Below are 22,211 nucleotides of genomic sequence, written 5' to 3'. Positions count from 1 at the left end.
AATTTAATTATAATTTATAGGATACCCCCTGGTATTAATGACCAATTCAATGCTTTTTCTTTTTCTCTGAAACAACGGGGGTTCGTATATACATGCGATGATATTTGTTTAAATTCCTGCCTGTTCACCAAATTTCACCTATTAAACTCTCCTGTTACAGAAAGACAACAGGTTTTTTCTTGGCAGTGAGATACTCTGTTTTCCGTTAAATGTCAGGCGAACAATATTGGTATTAATAAAGAAACAAGAGAAAAGTTGAACAAAATAAGTCATGTTTAATGTTCACGTGATTGATACTTTTATATATATTTGTATGTAGCTATTTGGCATGGACATCAACCTTTTTGACAACGATGCATGCTAACGACATAAAAATGTTTTGGATTATTCTAGGCAAGTGATTATTTTTCTCTTTTCATACTGATCACAAGTGGCATGGCACACCTCATTAATTTTCCTCTACTTTACATAAACAGAAAGCGTCATAATATGAGTCAATTTTTTGACACTCTTATATGTGAAAGCAAATATATGAAAGCAAATCAAATTTTAGTGAAATTTAGCTGTGTAATTTCTGATCGGCACAATGTGCGAAGTGCGGAGATTGTTGCAAAGAGACCCTCACAAGTTAGAATGAGATTCTGAATTACCGTGTTTAGGTATGTTTTATAATGATGTATAGCAAGGAATTCCTGGGTTTTGAAATGTTGTGGAAAGCGAAGAGGTAAAGGTAGATCAACGGCGAAATCTTGGATGGAATATTGAAAATAAAGACAACAGTCGCACAGAAATAATTATATAGCTACAAGTCTCGGAATGAAAAATATGTAACATATGAAACGTTGAAACGTTAAATTTAACGTCAAATCTCATTACAGTTTAGTAAAATATAACTAATTTAAATTGGATAAACTTGACAAACGAATTAAGTGAATTTGATTTATGAATTATGAGGCCAAATCCTAATGGTCTCCCGCTATAAGTACTAATCACTTCCTAAAATCTTTTCACCAAATTGTAATCGTATTTTTTTTAAAAAGTAGGTCAATGATATTTTACGTACTTTTATTCTTCGGCACTTTTCAGTTTTCAGCTATTGCTCAAACGATATCCAATGGACAAATTCCTCAAAATATTTAGAGATCTAGATCATCATATGATACGCAGAATGAAGTACCGATTTTGATATATATCTTAGAATTTGAAAAGGCTTATCAAGACGAATGGATAATTTTCATGTCTGCTGTTGTCATGATAATACATACCCCTTGTTCCGCTAGGGTCGCTATGCATTCCTTTACATTTTGTTGCGACAAAATAACATACATATGCCATTATAAACAGCAAGAAAGCTATTCATCTTAACTGCAAGGAAAGCGTTTTTATTATATGTGTATATAGAGATTTATGAACAGCAGAATGATGGAATAAAAATCGTAATTCACTGTGTAAATTAATTTCATGCAATTTTTGATTGCACGTTTGATGTTTATCATGTGTGAAAAAATGCCATATACATTGCTTTTAATTGGACGTACGATATTCTTCACACGTAAAAAATTGTCGTATGTCATTTTGCGGCAATTTGTTTACATTTTCTTTCAAGATGGCGTCGAAATATAGGAGTGAGATTCAAAATATTTTTCTCATATTCAAGATATTTTCACATTCTCAAATCTTTCGGAAAGAATATCGATCTAACTTCTATTGAACAAAATTACAAAGAAAGGATTCAATAGGAATTCGTTTAGGGTTCAATGGGATTTCCTTTAGGATTCCGTAGAAATTCCCTCAGCATTAAATAGGAATTCGTTTAGGATTCAAAAGGAATTCCTTTCGGATTCTATAGGAATTCCTTGAGGATTCTCTTGGAATTCCTTTAGGATTCTAAAGGAATTCCTTTAGGATTCTATAGTAATTCCTTTTAGATTCTATAGGAATTCCTTTTAGATTCTATAGGAATTCCTTTAAGATTCTATAGGAATTCCTTTAGGAAATCCTATCGAAATTCGTATTACAATTCCTATTGGAAAAGTCCGAAAATCCTATACAATATCCTATAGGAATTTCCTATAGGATTTTTTCGTAAGGGAAATATGTTGTGATGCATTTTTGTTGCTCGCTGTGTTTTTGTATATTAACGTTTTTGTGTCGTTGTCAAATTGATTTCTATATACATTTAATAAACAAATTGCATCATAGTTGGCTCGATTGTACGATTTTTATTATGAACTCGTTGCGAAGGATCTCAAACTCACTCGCTCGCTACGCTCACTCGTTCGTTTTGCGATTCTTCACAACTCGCACATAAAAATCGTACCCACTCGCTAACCATGAAGTAATCTCTATGTATGCTTAGGATCTACAGCGATATTGTGTGGTAAAATTGATCTACTTTGCAATTTTGTCTAGCTGAGATATATACATGCATGCGTGTTAAAAATGTAAAGAAATATGGCTACTTTTCTCCTTAAATGATATATTTTAGAACTTCATAAGAGTTAAAATAAATGTATTTAGATGTGCATACCTTTGTTCTAAGATAATCAAATATCTCATCAATACATTTTCTTGTTTCTTCTTCATGTAGAATTTTGCAAATCCGAATGGATTCGCCTTTTGCCCTGTTTGAAAATTCTTTATTCGGAAATGATGACAGTGCGATACCTAAACACTCCTTATTCGTGCTTAAGATTTTCCCCATGCATATATTTCAGTGTATATCGCTCTTTTTATTATTATTACTATATTTAAACTAATTTAACCTCGTTACCTTTCAGAAGTTTGTTTTTCAAAGGGCCGTGCAAATTTAAAATTCGGGTGGAATCAATAATTTAACAAGCACCTCTTTTGCACTTTTGAATAATAAACAGTGAAGTGAAATCATAAATCGTTAGCCGCCATGTTTTCTGCATTTTCTGCCAGTCGCTTCCTTCTTCGAGTCCTCCCTAATATTCCTTGCGCGCTCGCTCAGCTTAACCACTGACCTATGTAAAAGCCTGTAGTGTTCCCATATTTATTTTATTTAAAGCGCCCAGAAATGGGGCTGGTATTTTTTTGTATTACTGGGTTCCCATCAAATAGTTATAGTACATCAAAATGAATTTTTTTTTCTTAGACTTAAAATGACATAATAGTTGTGTCTAAATTTGTTGACAGCAGACAAATTCCGTTTAAATCATTACGTAATGTTATTATGCACCCCCTACTTTTTTAGTAGCTAAATGTATTTTTTTTTAATATTTGCTGAAAATTATGTGATAACATGCATTGACGCATGTCATTATCGTAATATCGCAACTAGTTATTTTAAGCTTTGATAAGTGTTTCCTGTGTCTCTCGATTTATCTAATTCTGCATAGCTTGAGTAATCATCCTTTACGGCATCTCCTGGTGACTGGTAGCGGTGTTTCGCTAAATTTTTAAGATCAACTTCTTCGTAAACTTTAACTTGATCTGCATTTGTATCTTGAGCACCGGTACTCGATCCAGCATTTCTGTTTCCTAGCCATCGTCGACGATAATACACAACAGCATATGCAACACAAAGTAAAATAATAATTACAGCCACGACGATGATAAAAGGAATATACCATTCAGTTCCACCCTTCGAATCTTTGGAGGGTGATCTTTCTGAAAATTAAAGTTGATTATTTGCTATATTATATTTGAAATACAAGTCTATTAGTTTATGTTTTCAAAACGACAGCCAAACATTTTTTGTCTTAAGCCACCGATGTTTTCATGCGATGACATCGTGCCGGAAAGCATCGAGACGCTCGTAAAAGTGAAAGCAAACCTACTCACGATTCTCTCAGAAGCTAAGTTTATATAAAGCTATATAAATATTAAATACTTGTTTAAATTTCCAACGTTTTGGAATCCTCTCAGGAGATTTTCGCTATAGACTATATAACAACTCTCGAATTTGGATATTTTGCGAGTTGCCTGTTAATTTGCAATCATATGAATTATTTTACACAACTATTGGTCGAAATAGATCCAGGCGAAAAAAATGTATTTCCCTTTGGCTTAATAAATCTGATGTAGAGTACATGTATGTGCTTTTTCGCAAAAGTTGGCTAATTCAAAGAGAGTTCTGCAAAAAAATCCATCGCTTCGAAACACCTAATGCCAAGATGGCCTTTTCTTCTGCACGTACTTTAAAATTACCTATTTCCTAATCTTCATCGTCGACACGCCGAGTGTTTTCTCAAGAAGCCGCTTTCGAGATAAGCCGCGTGATAATAATAACGTCACTTCATTGTACAGTGAAATTGTCCGGGGTACGAAGATGAATTTACCGATATGTGGCTTGAATTATTGATAGTCTTTCCTACCCCTTGTACTTTTACCAAGATTATTTATTGTTTCTTTCTCATACGTTTTACCTAAGGCTAAATTATATTTACCGTAATAAAAATCGACCTCAATTGATTTTTCATCCGTGAGAGTGTAGCTTTTTCCAACACATTTGTATGTTCCATTATCTGTTTTATTGACATTACTGAGAGTCAACATGTTTTGCTCCTGTTCTGTTTTACCAAACTGGACGCCATCTTTATACCATGTCACATTGGCTGGAGGTTTTCCACCTTTTCCTTCACACAAGCATGTTATATCATCACCAAGATTTACTGCGATGAAACTGGAGCAATTGACTGTTACATTTGGTCTCTCTGAAATGTTAGACAGGCAAAAATATCATTTTTAATCACACGTTTTTACACTCAAAGAAACATGAAGCAAACACTTTACGCTCATGCGAAACATTTCATAAATATCATATATATTAAGCTTCAGACTTGGACTGTTTTCCAACACTCTTTAAATTTTTATTGCATACGTGTGTCACGACTAGGTAATTAGCATGTTAATTACTTTATGGACGCGGGGGCGATGCTATAAAACGCCCTAAAATGCATTGACTTTACTCTTGTTTTTAACGCTACCGAACGTTAGTCACTGTCCTTCAAAGCAAACTTTATCGGGGAGAACGGGGAATATTGTATGCGGAGTTGGAGAACTTATTCGTCTAGTCCTAGCAAAGATGTAAGCTACCGTGGTTTATGTATGTTTGTTATACGTTTGTCTTGTTTATATCCCATCTCATATGTAAATATTATAGCTATCTTACAATCGCCTTTTATAGTTTTCACCGACTGGTTATCAAATAAATTTTACACCGCACAAAGTAGAGCATATTTGGTTTGCCCGTCTGGTTGACACTTCGTTCCCGTCCGCAGGGACACGACAACGTGTAAAGCACGATCATTTAAAAAACAGGTCACGGAAAGGCTACCATGCCTAAAATTATTTTGAGAAAGCCTTTTTAGCAAACTTTTAATACACGCGCTTGAAGTGAAAACTTAGAGACAATGTAAACAAATTACTGGCGTTTAAGTTGTAAATTTCAGGTTGCATTTATTTGTAACTTGGGAGATATTCATGCAGGCTTTAACAAACGTTATAACTTCCCAACTTTTTCGTAGTATTAGACAGAGTAGCCTCGCGTCAACCGGAAAGCGAACGCCACGAGAACGAAAACATTTCTGGGCTACTTATATTTATGTATATACTCATGTTTCACTTCTGTCCGATGGATTTCTTTTGAAATCGCATATGTATGCAATTAAAATAATCAATAGAAGGATCTGAACACATGATTATCACACCATTAATTTTTGGGCTGGTTATATAAAGCCCTGTTTAAATAATCACCTGTTGGAGAACATTCTACTCCGGCGTCTCGATCATGAGAACATGGACTATAACTGACACCCCAACCATCATGTAAACAACTTTTAATATTTTCTTCTTCTCCCGTACAAACAATGTTGTTTAACCATATCGGTCCAGAACCAGGGATAAACTCGTTCCTCGGAAGAGTCCTCACAACGTTGTGGTAACCAAGTTGACGACATACAACCCTGGCATCTCGCAAATCCCATCGATTGTCACAGATTGTTCCCCATTGTCCCTTGTAGTATACCTCAACCCGACCAGTACCATCTTCACTTAGTGGCCCTTGTAGCCTGAGTGACGCAGTTATTACTGTAAAAATGTGTGAAGGATCTGTATATAAGCGAATATATAAATGCATATTTTGCTTTTACAGTTTTCATGGTAAGACAAATCAAGCATCTCTAGCCACACCTTTTTGAACTGCTTCTGGAGACAAGCTGAGGTCTGAAGATGAAATTTTGTTTTTTGTGATATGGACAGCGATAAAAGCGCATGAAGCTACTGCGAAACGACTTGCAAAATTGACGTAATAAGTTCTGTTGAAATTATCAACTTCTATATCATGGTGACAGACGAATTCATTTCATATACTCTCCGACATTGATTTTAAATAATTAATTACCTGTCCTGGAACATTTAACTCCAGCGTCACTAGAGTGATAGCAATTAGGAGCTCCGCCCCAACCATTATGAATACAACTTGCAATATTTTTTTCTTTCCCGGTGCAAAAAACATCGGATAACCATATTTTTCCTGAGCCGGGAGGAACCTTGTTCGTTTTAAGAGTTCGAACAGCATCAGGATATCCAAGTTGACGACATACAACCCTAGCATCTCTCAAATCCCATTCTGTATCACAAATTGTCCCCCATTGTCCATTGTAAAACACTTCAACACGACCAGTACCTTCTTTACTTGATTGTTTTTGTAAACGAATTGGCGCCGTTATGGCTGAAAAAGAAGTGTAGAAAACCGTTTGTAGACGATAATAGAGAAGGAAAGTATAGAAACGCTAGTTAAAATCGGTTTACCATATACACAGGGTTCCTTCTTTTTTTAACAACATTTGAAAATGAAATTTCCAGTTTTACCCTACAAGGTAATATACTTACATATATTGTTTTATTTCCATTCAAAATTACAAGAATATTATTTAAGAAAGTGTCATGTAATATCTTCGCATAGAGTACTTTATTTTTCTATGAAGTATTGCCGATGATGTATGTAAATGGTTTAAAAAGTGTATTCATACAGTTATCAATTAAATTACCAAGAAATTTGAAAATTGTTCTATCCAGCGCTTGTATATAATTATAATCTGAGCACACACCAGATTCGAATTCGCAGAATAAATGTCAAATTTGTTTACTGTAATTACAGAGGTGACTATTGAAAATTCTGGCCTCTGGTTGGTCGAGCAAAACTCAGCTTTTTTCGCAATAATCACCTGGGAAGATTTCTCAAAATGGCATGCATCGAGTTGTCTTTGTCAAAGTGACAGAAGAAGGCATGAGTTATTTTAACAAAAATGCTGTTTTAGAGCGCTTTTTAACTTTATTTTGCGAAATTATTCTTAGATTTCGTGGAAATGTCTCACGAGAGAGCTCAATTCGGTTGTTATGAATGCGTCACTGTTATATTGTCATTTGTTTATAAGATTAGATATTGTTTGATTTTTAACATCTTGCGCCCTTCGCCGAATTTTTTTCAAATTTTGATCACGGGAGTTGCCTGGTGTACAGATGTAACTATAAACATGCAGACAAAACTATCAACGATCAACGCGCGAATCTGGGCCGCCAGGATTTCATACATTTTTAAGATTTATACGACTCAGTATTTCGAAATTTACCCCATTACACTGCAATTTAACTTCGATTCTTGTGCGATGGTTTTGTTATTTTTTGCATTTGTCACGAACTACTTTTTAAAAACAACCATTTTAGCGTCGATTCAGATTTAGGGGACGCAGATTTAGGAGACCCACTATTCTCAATTGATTTATGTAACATCGCTTTCTTAAAAACAATGGCTATTTTGAACAATTGAATCGCTAATCAATGTAAATTATCCTATTACACGAAATTCTAATAGCTTTTACTATATATAAATAGGAATTATTTTGACCTTATACAACGTTGGTCTTGTTAGAGAGACCTGGAAGATACCTCAAAATGTATTCTAAATACTTACTTGTCGTAGAACATTGAACTCCAACGTCATGATCATGTGTGCAAGAATAAACTCCCCAAGCACTGTGAGGACAACTTGTTATATTGTGCTCTTTCCCAGTACAATATACATCTGATGACCACACTTGTCCAGAACCTTTGGGGACTTCGTCTCTTTCAAGAGTTTTAACAGCATCCAGATAGCCAAGTTGATGACACACAACCTTAGTATTTTTGAAATCCCATGAACTATCACAGATTGTACCCCAATATCCATGATAGAACACTTCAACACGACCTGTACCTTTTTCACTTGATGGCCCACGCAACCTTAGCGACACAGGCGTAGTTGAAAAATCTATAAGGACATATAATTTATGTTGAGCGATTTAAGAGAAAGTTTAAAATCACAAGAAAAACCACAATGCATGGTGTAGCTGCAAAGCCTCGAAATACTGTGAACATATATAAATAAGGTTAGTTAATGATAGTATAGTTATAAATACATAACATTTTATTATTATGTATCCAAAGTATATGGTGGTAATTTATGCTAATGAAAATGTTACGCCTTTCTTAAGTTTCTATTGCACGGTCTAGTTGTGCAAATAGCTTTTACCATTGCACGGCTGCTTTCACTAAATTCAAACACTCGCAGAATCAATCGTATTAATGTTTTTGCACCTATTTGATCGCGAACTCGAATAGTATCGCCACTAGGATTATTATATACGATCAAAAACTGTTGGCTTCAGGTAGCTAACACTTTCAATTGATCTAATTAATTTTAAATAATGTGATAATTGTTTATTTTGATTTTTTCGATCTTTTACCTGTTGTACTACATTCAACTCCTGCAACTCTTGAATGTGAGCAAGAAGTAACACCCCAACCGTCATAGAAACAACTTGCAATATTACGCTCTGAGCCAATACATTCGACATTTTTTAAGGATATCTGTCCAGAACCAGAAGGAACCTGATTCTTGTAAAGGACCCGAGCAACATTTTGAAAACCAAGTTGACGACAAACAACCCTGGCATCTCTTAAATCCCATCCATATTCACAGATAGTTCCCCAGGTTCCGTTGAAGAATATTTCAATACGACCAATACCGTCGTCACTTAATGGTCCTTGTAACCTAACTGACGCAGTTATAGCTGTAAAATAGTAAACGTGGCCAATATCAATTGAATATGTGATATGATGGGATATAATCATTCTGCTATGTTCTATCACAATACCCGCCGGGTGTAGTTAATCTCCCAGCGTAATCGCGCTCCGCACGGGGATAAATCTGCATAATTGTGTTATGTGATAGATAATTTCATTTATAAATTTTGATGAGACGTCTGATGTTATATTTCATGGTAATTAATAAAGAGAATAATTTACCATAACACTGACTACAGATGAGTAACTTAACTTCCAGAAAAATGCTAGAATCTTGTCATATCTTTGCCATTTCTTTCACAAAAATATGAGTAAAATTGGATATTTTAAAAATACACGGCCGTTGCGAGTTTCTATGACTACAGTGCTTCCTCTTCCAGAAAAATATTTCAATATTTATTTTCTCACATACCACCACAGTTAATTTAGGTTATGCCAAAAAAGAGAAGTTTTAGAGCGATTGAAAAAACAGTATCCTGTGGATAGGGGTATCCGCCTTTCGTACAACTGGCCCGGGTTTATGCAAAAAATGGTTCCTCTCTCGTCACGTGTCTATTGTATTTTAGCCAAATTTACAATGGCATTCGTCACGCTAAACTCATCAACCTTGACTTGAAAAATATGTTAATTATAAGATTGCTATTGGTTTATCTGTGCAAAATACAATAGACATGTGATGAGACAGGAACGATTTTTTCATAAATCTACCTCAACATAGTTAAAGAGTTGTATTGTAGCTTCATGTGGTCTCCAAACCATGTATATTCTGTTAACTGTGATACCACGTACCCTCCACCCCTTAACCACAGCCCCAATCCGTATTAAGTTTCTATCATATTACAATACCCATACTTAACAAATTATTTGTTTAACCGAGGCGAGGGGTTGCTGCATGAATGTATTTTTAGTAATAGTTTGGCAAATTTTAAATTGAAACGAGCGATCCCACAAAACTATCTCTAATTTACTTTGTGGCAAGCTAGCTTTTTTACTGTTAAGGTTATCTTGTAGAGAAGTAATGGGATGAGATTTTTCGTGCGCTTAGAAAAACAGTAATAAAAGTTTCCAAAATTATGGAGAACAAATATGGAGAACAATGGAACACGTGTTGACGCATGACCGCATCAAATTTTTTGCGGATACAAGGTAATCTGGGATGTACGGACCGGGTCTGATGTATTATCTGGCTAGTGACATTCAATGATATGATCCTCCTGATATTTGAATTGATGCGTTATTCACTTCACAGAACTGGAAGAGTTTGCATGCTTGGTACGTACTTTACATATTTACCCAAGTGTTAAAACTTTTCTGCCAACTGTTTTTCTGTAAAATATGTAGTCGTGACAATAATTTATGTAACTTTGACTTCATATCTGAGAGACTTGGATTTTTACGAGAGCTTAGTGCTTTAATAAATTCCAACGATTTACCTGTTGTTGAACATTTTACTCCAACGTCTGCAGAATGTGAGCAATAACCATAATCCCATCTATAAAAGCAACTTGTTATATTTTGTTCATCCCCAGAACAAGCGACGTAAGAAAACCATATCTGTCCAGAACCAGCAGGAACCTCATGTCTTCGAAGAGTTCTAACCGCATCGGGATAACCAAGTTGACGACAAATAACTCTAGTGTCTCTTATATTCCATCCATCATCACAGATTGTTCCCCATTGACCATGATAGAATACCTCAACACGACCAGTTCCTGTTCCACTTGAAGGTCCTTGTAATCTGACCGAAACAGGTGAACCTAAAAATTCTGAAGAACGTTCCGCCAAAATGAAGCAGGAGGGACAAACGCATTAGGCCTACATGTTATGCCCCAACACTTTATAATATCGCCTGTATTCTAAAAGCTCACTCACACTCAAACTCATTGAGTGGTAGATCTTAATCTTCTCATAACGTTTCAATGGCGGTATTTCCAGCCGAAAAGGGGCTTGATTTTCAGTGATTTACCTTATATCTTTCCATCTATTCAGAAAAAACTTTCTCATTGATCAGCATTAACGAAATTTATATGTCAAACTCGATGAGTAAGAGTGTGAGTGAGCTTTTTGAATACAGGCGTATGTCTGAAGACGTCTTGCTTAGATTATCGTAGCCAGGAGACACAAATTGTGTCCCAGGTCAGAAATAAATGTCTAAAATAGATGATGTGGATTGATATTTTGTTATTTCGGTGAGTAAAAACTACCCTGTGCGTACGTGTCGATATGGACATCTGCACTTCTATACAGGGTGAGTAAAAAAACTGACACCTTTGAAAATCAAATTAGGCGGATAGCGGCTGTAATGTGACAGAAGTTGCCCTAAGTTGCCTTTGAATTATAAACGAGTTGTTCCTTTTCACCGCTACCTGATAATATTTTAAACTCTTCCCAGTGTTTATTTCATTTTATTTGATTCCACATTTTATATTGGGCTTCCAAAACATTTTTTTAAAAAAATAGTTTGCAAAATGACAGTTAAATTGCTGACGTTTTGGAAGCGCAAACACAAGCGTCTCGTCTTTGCCAATCAGCAAGTTGCTAATTACCAGTCTCTACGCGTTCAAATTTTGCGCGTGCGCGTAATTACCATGATCATTGAACGTTCATGGTCCATGACATGGAATTTGGGCAACTTTGGATTCCGCTATGTTCTGTCACAATACCTGGGTGTAATTATTCCCCTAGCCGAATTAGTACCCTTGCAAGGCGCACCGCGCCCGTTCGGGAATAAATTAAAAAAATAAAAGCAGGTGTTAAAGTTTTACCATTGAAATACCTTTTACGAATAAAAAATAAAAATTTAACCGATAACTTGTACCTGTTGGACTACATTCAACTCCCACATCTTTGCGGTGGCCGCAAATATGAAGACCCCAACCTCCATGAGAGCAACTTGCTATAGTCCGTTCTGTTCCTGTGCAATCAACATCATCTAACCATATTTGTCCAGAACCAGAAGGAGCCTGCCCACCATGAAGTGGTCGGGCAGCATCTTTATAACCAAGTTGACGACATACAACCTGAGCATTTCTCAAATTCCACCCATGATCACAAATTGTCCCCCATTGTCCACGATATAATACTTCAACACGACCAGTACCATTTGAACTTGATGGTCCTTGCAACCTTACCAATACAGCTTCTGCAAGATAATATTAGGAGATTGTCACACCCAGAGAAACAGCTAGAAGATGGTTTAATCCTCTCTCAACAGTAATATGTACATGGAAAATATTATTCCCCACTAATAATGGAGTATAAACTTTAAATTTTTTTTTTAAGTTAGAATTAGTATTCGAAATTGCATATAGGAGATGTTTGAGCAAAATTGAATAAGGCACGATCATTTCGATGAAGCAACATGGCCTGAAAATTCGGCAATGAATAACGTTCCACTTTCGTAGAAATTTGCTTAGGGTGACACCCTATGTCCTATGTAAGTTTATAATAAACTCTATAATAGCTACGAAATGCCAAAATATGTAGGTCGGTTATAATTTGCCTCGATACCATCTCAGAGGCCATACTTGATTTGAATTCTCTAATTTCCTCGATAAACGCGTGATTGGGGAAAATATGTCAATATGGCCAGGATTAGAGCTGGCTTCACCCACAGTTAATAGAATACATGGTTTAGAGCCTACATAAAAGTACAATAGAACTTATTAACTATGTCGGGGAACATTTATGCAAAAAGTTGTTTCTTATTCGTCATGTGTCTATTGTATTTTGAACAAATAAACAAATGGTAAGGTTTGCATTAACATTGAGAGTGTACGTACACTTTCTTATACAATTTCAATAATAAAAATATTCCTCTCGGAGCATATTTGGGGATTTCGACTTGTCTTCAAATTTTCAGTGTTTAAAGATCTATAAAATTGATGATGTTTTGGACGTGGACAAACATGACTTCTCTATTGTAGGTTACATAGAAAGCAAGCTTTAATAATTCTCCTACTCATTTCTTATACGGGACGCAATATCGGATTTTTGAATTAGCGCTAAGTCACGCATGCAATAGCGTCAATATTGGGATGTATTTCTGGCCATGAGTTTTAGTTTAGGCTAGGATACATTAACGGTGTATTAATTGCTATAGTTAATGGACCATTCCCCTGTTAAACTAACTGATTCCGAACTAGGGAAATTTGTCGGTTCTAAGGTATACAGCTATAGAGAGAGCATCTCAAAGATTGTAAAATCGGAAAAATATCGACGTGTTAAGTTGGCAAATTTTATATTTAAGGATTAATGCACTCTGTGAGTGCATCATCGGGTTTTATATGCACGAGTTGACGAACAAGGAACGAGCCGAGTGCAGTATTAAACTTCGAGTTCCTTGTTTGTGAGCGAGTGCATGTAAAACCCGATAATGCACAAAAAAAGAGTGCTTTAATGCTTTTAATAATATTCATTTTGAGTAAACTCGTAAAAACTTTGTATCATTAACTAAACAACACATGCTTATCTTTAAATACTAAAACACCCCAAGCGGTTGCACGTTTATTATTTCTCGGTGTGGATTCATCTATAATTACATTAATTTCATTTTCGTTCTCTTCGCTAAGTTCGGCAATTTCTTGTTTGTTGCCGCCATTTTGATAGTGCAATGAATCCTATAACGTCACTGCCGTGGCGTTGTTTTTGTATAACATTCACTCACGTGGTAGAGATCGACCAATCAGAACGTAAGTTTACAAAAAATGAATATTAAAATTGAATATTACGTTCAAAAAAGTGCTCTAAAAAGTTAAAAGTGATAACGTTCTTTGAGCCTAATGCTAATTTATTTCGCAGGCTGATATTTTTCACACCTTACAATATTTCGCCACCAAACTTTTCTGATTACTAATTTTGGGATGCTCTTTTCATCGTACTGAAGAGAATCTCTACATAGTTTTGAACACAATTTATTAAGATAATGGTACATTGTATAAAACAACAATTGAGAATGGTAATCTATAAAAATACCTTTCCTAGTACATTGTACTCCGACGTCTTGATAATGAGAACAATAATTGTTTCCCCAACCATTATGAAAACAACTTGTTAAATTTTGTTCTTCCCCAGTACAAGAGACGCGAGATAGCCATACTGGACCAGAACCGGAACGAACACGATATCCAGGAATTGCCGTAACGTACGTATGATCTAGATCATAACCAAGTTGACGACATACAACTTTGGCATCTCTCATATCCCATCCATAATCGCAGATTGTCCCCCAATAACCATGATAGAATAATTCAACACGACCAGTACCATTTGCACTTGATGGTCCTTGCAATCTTATTCTTATAGCCTCATCTGCAAAATCTTTCAAAGAAATCTACGTCAGCCTGTGTTCATAATCGAGCTAATTAGGTCAACAACATGATGGAAAGCAAGATGCAAAATGTTTGAAAGAATTAATGTAAAGGCTTAAGACCAATAGCACAAGCAGCTTTACGATTTAGGCTCAAGTTACTTAACTTGTGGTGTTCAATGACTGTGAGACCGATTAACTTCACAAATGATTAATTCTCATAACGTTTCATAATAGTAATAATAAATTTTCCAAGTAATAAAGTCAACTTGAATATTATGCACTGAATATGCAGTTGTAAACAGTATCTTTGTATTAAGGTTAAAAACATTTAGTTTGCTGGTTGAATAAAACGATAGAATTGCTTTCTATTTTGAACTTAACCACCGTTTAAGCTAAACGGGCTTGATACAACCGGCCCTGTTCAACAGGCCAAAGATGTTGAAGCTTCATTTCTGTTTTTAAAGGATGCATTGCTGCTATTCATTTAATATATCGCTGTATGTTATTTACCGGTTGGAGGTCCGGATGCAAAAAACTGTGCCCGAGGTCTATGTTTATTTTTTAACATTGACTTTATCAAACACAAAAAATACAACAAATTTAACGAACAAACTTATTGAACTATAAAAACTATAAATTTTGCAGGCCATTTTAGAGTTTTAATACGTCAACAACTCTATAAAAGGGTATTCTAGTCGGGAAAGACCCAATAAAATGGCAAATATCGTCACCATAGCAACTAAATCACGGCAAATTGATTAAAAAACAACGTATTGAAAAGCGAAAAAAGACGTAAAAATCCAAACTAAGACGTTTTTGGGTATGCTTTTTATTTCTAACATTTTTTAGCCCTTCCCAGGAAGGTTTTCACACATTTTGGCCGTACGTTGCTTTGGTTTTGTCACTTTGCTCACATTTTTCACAGCGAGGAGGTTGTATTTCACAGTGGGCCGCATGCACTTTATAGCAGGCCGGGCCGGTTGGTCAGCAGTGAAACACTTCTCAGCCAATCAGATGGCTTTATTTACATAATTAAAAAATGAAGCTACTTATTTCCTGCATTAATTATTTTCATTGATATTTTCATACCAGTTGTGGAACATTCCACTCCAGCGTCTTGATAATGATTACAATATTTAACTCCCCAAGGACTGTGGGTACAACTCGTGATGTTTTGTTCTTTTCCATTACAATCGACGTGAGACAACCATATAACTCCTGAACCTGAAGGAAAAGTGTCCCTTCGAAGCGTTCTTGCAGCGTCTTTATAACCAAGCTGATGACATACAACTCTTGCATCTCTCAAATCCCATCCATCATCACAGATTGTTCCCCAATGACCATGATAGAATATTTCAACACGTCCAGTACCATTTGTACTCAATGGTCCTTGTAACCGGATGGAAACAGGCGTAGCTGACAAATCTTATGAGAAATTTATTGATAATACACGATCAGTTAACGTTAATAAACGTTAGTATTGTTTGTTTGAAATCGTAGGAAGTTTTTCAATTTCCCAATGATGGGTAATGTTGTGAAGTAATATTAAAACTTTAGTTATAGACAAACTAACCCGTTAGATCTTCGACTTTCAAGATATCAAAATAGTACATGCAACATTCGTTTAAGGATTGTAAAAGTCAAAGTCGATTTTCCAATATTTATGCAGTAACAGCTGTCGATTGACTCGACTCCAAAAGCTTCAAAGGGATAATTGTTTTCAAAAAATTCATTTGACTGACATTATTATTGAAATACAAATTTTCCTTTTCGCCCATAAACATATCTTGCTAATTGCCAGTTTTCTACTCGTCCGGCTCTGTCGCACATGCGACATGCAATGTCAACAAACTTCTATCGACATACCTGGGTATAATAATTCTGCCTACAGAATCTACCATAGGATAGGGATTTGCACCGGCTCAGAGAAGGAAGGGTGACAGATTTATTATTTGCTTCACAGCGTTTGAAGAACGGCGCGGGTGAATTTTTTTCACCTGCGCAGTTGATAAAAGAGGTCGATAAAAAGGATGTATATTTTTCAAAAAAGAACCTAAATTATCTTTATCTTACCTGTGTTAGAACATTCAACTCCGGCGTCGTAAGAATGAGAACAATAATTATTAGCCCCCCAACCATTATGAGAACAACTTCTAATGTTATATTCCTTTCCATTACAAGCTACGTGAGCTAACCATATCAGTCCCGCACCAGGAGGAACCAGGCCTCTATAAAGAGTTCTACTGTGTACATGTTCTAGATCATAACCAAGTTGACGACATACAACTCTAGCATCTTGAGTATCCCATCCATAATCACAGATTGTCCCCCAATATCCATGATATAATACTTCAACACGACCAATACCATTTGCACTTAATGGTCCTTGTAACCGCAGTTTCACTGGAGAAGTGGAAAAATCTAAATAAAAAGGATAAAAAATTTCAGTAGGACTAAAGTAGGTAAGAATCTACTTGATAATGGGGTAAATAAATGATAATTTAGTTTTTGTACTTTGGTAAAAATTATAATGATAATTAGTTTATTAATAAAATTATAATGACAATTAGTTTATCGGAATTATCGCTACTCTGGTTTTAATAAATGAAAGTAATCACCACACAAAGATTAACTTTCACGAGTGGATTATACCTGGTTGCCGTGAACCCATGCATTACGACAATTAGTCTATTGTTAAATATAATGACAATTAGTTTTGTGATAAAAATATATATAATGACAACTATAGTGATTTTCTGCTATCGGAATTTGAAAATCGATTCAATATTCTTTAGCTCACGTTCAGATAGAATTATTGCAGCGTGAGTAAATTCATAATTTCAGAGGTAGACCTCATTGCCATTGGTTCCTTCCTTTTTTTCTCACTAACTGAAATATGCGACATTCAGCAAGTGTTTTGGCCTATAGTGGTTAAGCAGTTATGAGAATTCTCAAAGGTGCTACCAGCTTTGTGCTCCTGGCTTTTATCAAATGTTTAAAGTCAAAACGTTTTTTAAACATGCCACTACTCTATAGCTAACCCTTTTTTAAGCAGTCAAGAAGTTCAGTTTACTGGGGAATAATTACTATCCATCAGGGGTAATGCGCAATCAAATTTCGCGAAATAATTTCCGGTTATTAATGACCTCCAATCAAGTGATGATCTTTTTCAGACATAATCGTCAATAAAGTTCTACTTTAAAATTATTATTATTATTATTATTTATATTTTTTATTATTATTATTTAAAAATATTTTAGAACGGTAGCTCTTCAGGGCTCTTACGCACCTGATTTTCAAGAGGCCGTTCGTTTACAATTTAGAAACACACTATACTATACAAATATATACAAATAAATTACCAGTTACTTAAGTAAGTACAATAGGCGTCGGAAATGTTTATCATTCTAGAGAATAGTGACCGAGAATTGATCTAAACTTGAAAAACCTTGTTCTGAATTTAATTGAAAATAAAGCATACTTGTAAACACTTCCTCACGATGCTTATAAGCAAAAGCAATCTCCATATAATTTTCGTCTAAAAATCCTCATTTCTCATTTTGTTTCCAAAATATTGGAAAATTACAAGAAATTTGTGGCAAGTTCAAAAATTCCTACGCCTTCCTCTTTCAAGCGTTCTTTTCGAAAGTTCTGGTGTCTGTACATTCTGTTTTCAAGTTGTTAAATTTTTTTTAAGTAATATTACCTTGTCAATGTTACTTCCGCTTAATATTTTCTGAGCAAAGTCTTAAATTTACGGGAAGTTTAATTTACCAAATCTACAGATACCTTCATACCTGTTGTAGAACATTCTACTCCGGCATCTTGAGAATGGGTGCAGGAATGAATCCCCCAACCATTGTGATAACAGCTTGTAATATTTTCTTCCTCTCCAGTACAATCAAGAGCAACTAGCCAAATATTTCCAGAACCAGAAGGAACCTCGTTCCTCTGAAGAGTTCTTGCAACATCTTGATAACCAAGTTGACGACATGCTACTTTAGCATCTTTCATATCCCATCCATCATCACAGATTGTTCCCCAGTATCCTTTGTGTAATACTTCGACACGGCCAGAACCATTGCCACTTGATGGCCCTTGTAACCTTAGCGACCCAGGTAGGAAACCTAAATTGACGATGAACCTCAAAAGTTTTGCATGCCAATCTCAATACATTTTGTTTGGCAAAGTTTTAAGAAAAAGATCTAGAGGAGGTTCCTTATAAAAACATGGCGTGAAAATATTGTAAGAAGTATTTAATGTATGCATTTAATGAGGAAATTTTCATAAAACTCGATTTGTGATTGTGAAAATTGGGCGGTGTACTGGCCAGCTCTTTCCCTCCCACCTTCGAATGGGCATTCATCAAAATGAAAATCTCTAAATTCATTAACATAGGCCGAAACCTCGTATCTTAATCTCACTAATGATTTACCTTGGCACTGATTTGGTACAAATTGAATTGAAAAAATAATCGCGCCAGTTATGAAGGCAAAATTAGTCATCTCGTGTACAGGTAACTGAAACGAAAAATATATTGAGTTAATTATATTATTTGGTTAACCCATGTTCAATGTTGAGAGACTAAATTAAATGTCCACGCGGTGTTTATTCAGTATAATATTTCGCAACCCTATTTTCCGTATTCTACTTGTGGAAATTGCACGCAAAATTCAGCCCAGTGCACGGCAAAACAGTCATGAAATCTACGAAATCAACTTTGTAATTATTACCATTTATAGTCCACATAATAGTCCACACATAACTTTTCTTATCATTCACTTTATTTTTTTCTCAATTTTGATTGGTTGATTTACCTCCAAACAACTTCGTGCAAAATAGTAGTCTGAGAATGCGCATTTGTTGAAAACGTTGCTCATCTAGAAATAATACTCTGAGCATGCGCATTCGCTTCAATTTTGTAAGCAATAATGGCGACTCGCCTTGCTGAACGTTCAGAAATTAGTTGTACTGCTATCTCGAATAAAAAAACGCGGAAAATATTATAAAATAATATGAGATAAGTGATAAGACAATTATTAAACTCGGTTGTGCGAGTTTAAGAGAGGCTTTGCGATGATCTGCTCACCACCGACAAATTGCCATATTTTGTTCGACCTTGCCCAATAATTGATAATTAATTTCTGGGATTACCAATATCCAAAAAAGATATAATTACTTGATTGATAACATGCAACATAAAGTCCTATATTTGAATTCAGTTTATTATTTTATAGGATATTCCCTGGTATTATCGACGAATTTTATGCTTTCTTTCTTTTTTCCGTACCGAAGGAGGTTCGTGAATGCGATTATATTTGTTCCTGGTCGCCCAACTGCACTTAGAGTTAACAGAAAATGTGATTCATTGATGTGAAATGATGTGAATTAATGTAAATATCTGACCTGCTTGTCGTCAGACTATTTCGACATGGCGGCTTGTAGTGAAAAGTTTGATATCTTAAAACTGCATGATCAGGAGAATAGCAGTACCGGGATGAAAATTTTCCTCATCATGATATTTGGTTCTGAGATTTAAAGATTAACCTGTAAAGATATAACTATTTATGTCATACCTCTGTCTTTACAATTCTATCATGACCGCTCAGTATAATGTTCGAGGTGTGGAGATTGCTGCAAGGAAAGCCTCACAATATTAAAGTTTCTGAATTATCGTGTTTAGTTAATTGTTCTTTATAATGACGTATAGCTGGAAATACTTAAGTTTTAAAATGTCGTGGAAAGCGAAGTAGGAGAGTTTTACAACTGTATCTTGAAAACTCATTCGAGTTTTAAATCCGTTTTTAAAACAAAAACGACGTTGTTGCTAGTCGAAAATGCATGCAGTGACTGATCAACGGCGAAATCTTGGAAAAATACTCAACAAAAAGACAGCAGTCGTGAAGTCATTTCCCTTTATTTTCGCCGTGGTATAACCTTTGTTATTGACTACTTACATGCATGATAGGCCAACTTGTGATCTACAAGTAAGAATTCGAAGGGGAAATGTCACCACAGCTAAAAAAGCATACTGAGATTAGTGTATAAATGCTAAGTTTTGCTGCAAAACGTCGAGTAGAAAGGAAAATATAGACTTGTGAAGTAGACAATTTTTGTATACTTTTGTATGCGAGCAAATTTTTTTAATTATTTAATTACACTCTTCCGGCCATAATACAAAAGTATACAAAATTTGCTAACTTCACTATAGGTTATATCTTCGGTACTTTACAATATTTCGCAGCCAAGTTTTACTATAAGTTTAGCAATTCTTTCCTCCAAACACAAGTGTTCAGTAGTAATAAAGAAATTGTCGGTGTATTAAAAGGGTTGAATGTAGACCAGTCACATCAGTGCTTTTGTATTAAACGAATTGGAATGACCCAGCGACACTGCCCGAATTTCTTCTTATCGCACGCGAATGTCGTTACAGTGGCCGACTGGCCGAACTGAAGCACGCCTATTTCGGTGATTCGTAAAATCTCTTTTCAAATATATTTGTCAATTAGTTATTTGTCAAAAGCATCGATATTTGTCCAAACAATCCAAATAGATGCTTCGCGGTTCGCGAGTAGATCTAGACCCAATACCCCTGGTCGATAGGGAAATGGCTAATTGCCGAAATTGTTCGGATCGGGAAGTTATTATTGCTGCGTTCAAGCATATTAATGTTTGAAGTTAGTTTATTGAAATTAAAGTTAAACACATTGATTTGGAACTTGATCCTCTTCACAAATATTGTTGGCCTTGCAGGGCCAACATAATAAAGATCCCCAATTACGCCAAACAAAGATACCGCCATGGGAATTTGTGACCATTAAAATTTGCGATTCTTATTCACTTTTAGATATAATTTAACGACAGAATTAATTCAAATCTAAACGATTGACGAACGAACGAAATAAATGACTTCATTCATTAGTATTAATGCCCCGTACACTTTGAACACCCTACCATAAACCACTTCATGACTTTCCCGAATTACTGTCACAGAACCGTATTGCAAAATATTTATAATAATTAGTCATCATTATATTACATACTTTATTCTTCTGCACCTCTCAGCTTTTTCTTCATGTAAAATCCAACAAGAAAACTAACGGAAGTGTTCGAAGAGCTTCTCAATTATACAACATATAGAATCGATAAAAGCAGCAATTTACATGCATGCAATATCAATAAAATAAGCCGCCCATTCTTACAATGCTTTAGTAGGGCGCGTCTGCTGTTGTTATGATAATTAATGTATTAGCGTTGTTATGAATTCCACGTACGTCTTTCTAGAAATGAGTAAACACATGATATCACCAATATGAAATAAGAATCCGCAAAAGTGCCTGCTCGTGTTAATATTAGTTGCATTACTCTAATTCTAACAAATCGAAGTGACGTACTTCCGGTTAACATGAAATTTAGGTCAGCTTCAATTTTTTTGAGTGGACACTATTTATTAGGTTTGGTGTTTAAAAGCGTCGATATGTCGGGAAAGTAAGATTAGTTTCCCTTCATCATTTCCTTTTAAGCGGGGGGGGGTAAGGTTTTTTTTCCTCATTATTTCTTCCCTGTTCACGCTAAAAAGGAAAATAATGTGTAGTTCCTTTGTATTTCTCGCCAGCACGTTTTGCCGATACAACATTTTTCTCCTGTCTTAGGATATAGTTGCAGAGAGTTTAGGAAATACATACATGCACCTGCAACCTTGTCATCAACAATGGCACTAATCCTTAAAGACAAACGAAAATGTACATTACGTTGCATTTAACCTTGCACATCGCCGTGGTTGTTGACAGGGTTGCCATATTACTGAATA

At 35.3% G+C, this 22,211-nt stretch overlaps 3 protein-coding genes across 4 annotated transcripts in view; all 3 read right to left on the bottom strand.

Annotated features, from left to right (window-relative positions):
- The window catches only part of LOC114529955 (deleted in malignant brain tumors 1 protein-like), a 48,275-nt gene extending 47,157 nt beyond the window's left edge, over positions 1-1,118 (bottom strand). For both annotated transcript variants that reach the window (XM_028551523.1, XM_028551524.1), the window contains exon 1: positions 1,064-1,118. The gene's annotated coding sequence lies outside the window, so the exon portion shown is untranslated. The remainder of the gene's footprint in view (positions 1-1,063) is intronic.
- Positions 1,119-3,304: 2,186 nt separating this feature from the next.
- On the bottom strand, positions 3,305-13,055 carry LOC114529929 (deleted in malignant brain tumors 1 protein-like). Its single transcript, XM_028551496.1, has 10 exons — positions 13,052-13,055; positions 12,593-12,730; positions 11,909-12,232; positions 10,524-10,847; positions 8,751-9,077; positions 7,940-8,275; positions 6,368-6,697; positions 5,722-6,054; positions 4,341-4,679; positions 3,305-3,633 (listed from the first exon to the last, which is right to left on the bottom strand). Exons 1-10 carry the CDS (start codon positions 13,053-13,055, stop codon positions 3,305-3,307), a joined length of 2,784 nt encoding a protein of 927 aa, XP_028407297.1.
- A 3,007-nt stretch (positions 13,056-16,062) lies between these two features.
- LOC114529928 (deleted in malignant brain tumors 1 protein-like) lies at positions 16,063-20,376 on the bottom strand. The gene is made up of 7 exons (XM_028551495.1): positions 20,359-20,376; positions 19,978-20,035; positions 18,837-18,921; positions 18,199-18,528; positions 16,475-16,822; positions 16,268-16,398; positions 16,063-16,101 (listed from the first exon to the last, which is right to left on the bottom strand). The coding sequence occupies exons 3-7, from the start codon at positions 18,904-18,906 to the stop codon at positions 16,063-16,065; spliced, it is 918 nt and encodes a 305-aa protein (XP_028407296.1). The 5' UTR covers positions 18,907-18,921; positions 19,978-20,035; positions 20,359-20,376.
- Between the last annotated feature and the right edge of the window lie 1,835 nt (positions 20,377-22,211).

This window comes from Dendronephthya gigantea, unplaced genomic scaffold (genome assembly GCF_004324835.1).
Source record: "Dendronephthya gigantea isolate DGI-Jeju-01 unplaced genomic scaffold, DenGig_1.0 000058F, whole genome shotgun sequence".
NCBI classification, from domain to species: domain Eukaryota; kingdom Metazoa; phylum Cnidaria; class Anthozoa; order Malacalcyonacea; family Nephtheidae; genus Dendronephthya; species Dendronephthya gigantea.
Note: the sequence above shows the minus strand (reverse complement) of the source record. Positions and strands in the feature narration are given on the sequence as shown.

Excerpts from the sequence above, each read along its gene's own strand:
- LOC114529929 (XM_028551496.1), bottom strand. Across the intron at positions 6,698-7,939 it reads AGTTCAATGTTCTACGACAA|CCATAACGGCGCCAATTCGT; the intron begins GTAAGTATTTAG and ends CTTCTTTTTCAG. Across the intron at positions 4,680-5,721 it reads AGTAGAATGTTCTCCAACAG|AGAGACCAAATGTAACAGTC; the intron begins GTGATTATTTAA and ends CTAACATTTCAG.
- LOC114529928 (XM_028551495.1), bottom strand. The coding sequence starts at position 18,906 with ATGACTAATTTTGCCTTCATAACTGGCGCGATTATTTTTTCAATTCAA. Across the intron at positions 18,529-18,836 it reads TGTACCAAATCAGTGCCAAG|GTTTCCTACCTGGGTCGCTA; the intron begins GTAAATCATTAG and ends TCGTCAATTTAG. Across the intron at positions 16,399-16,474 it reads AGTTGAATGTTCTAACACAG|GTGAAAAAAATTCACCCGCG; the intron begins GTAAGATAAAGA and ends TCAACTGCGCAG.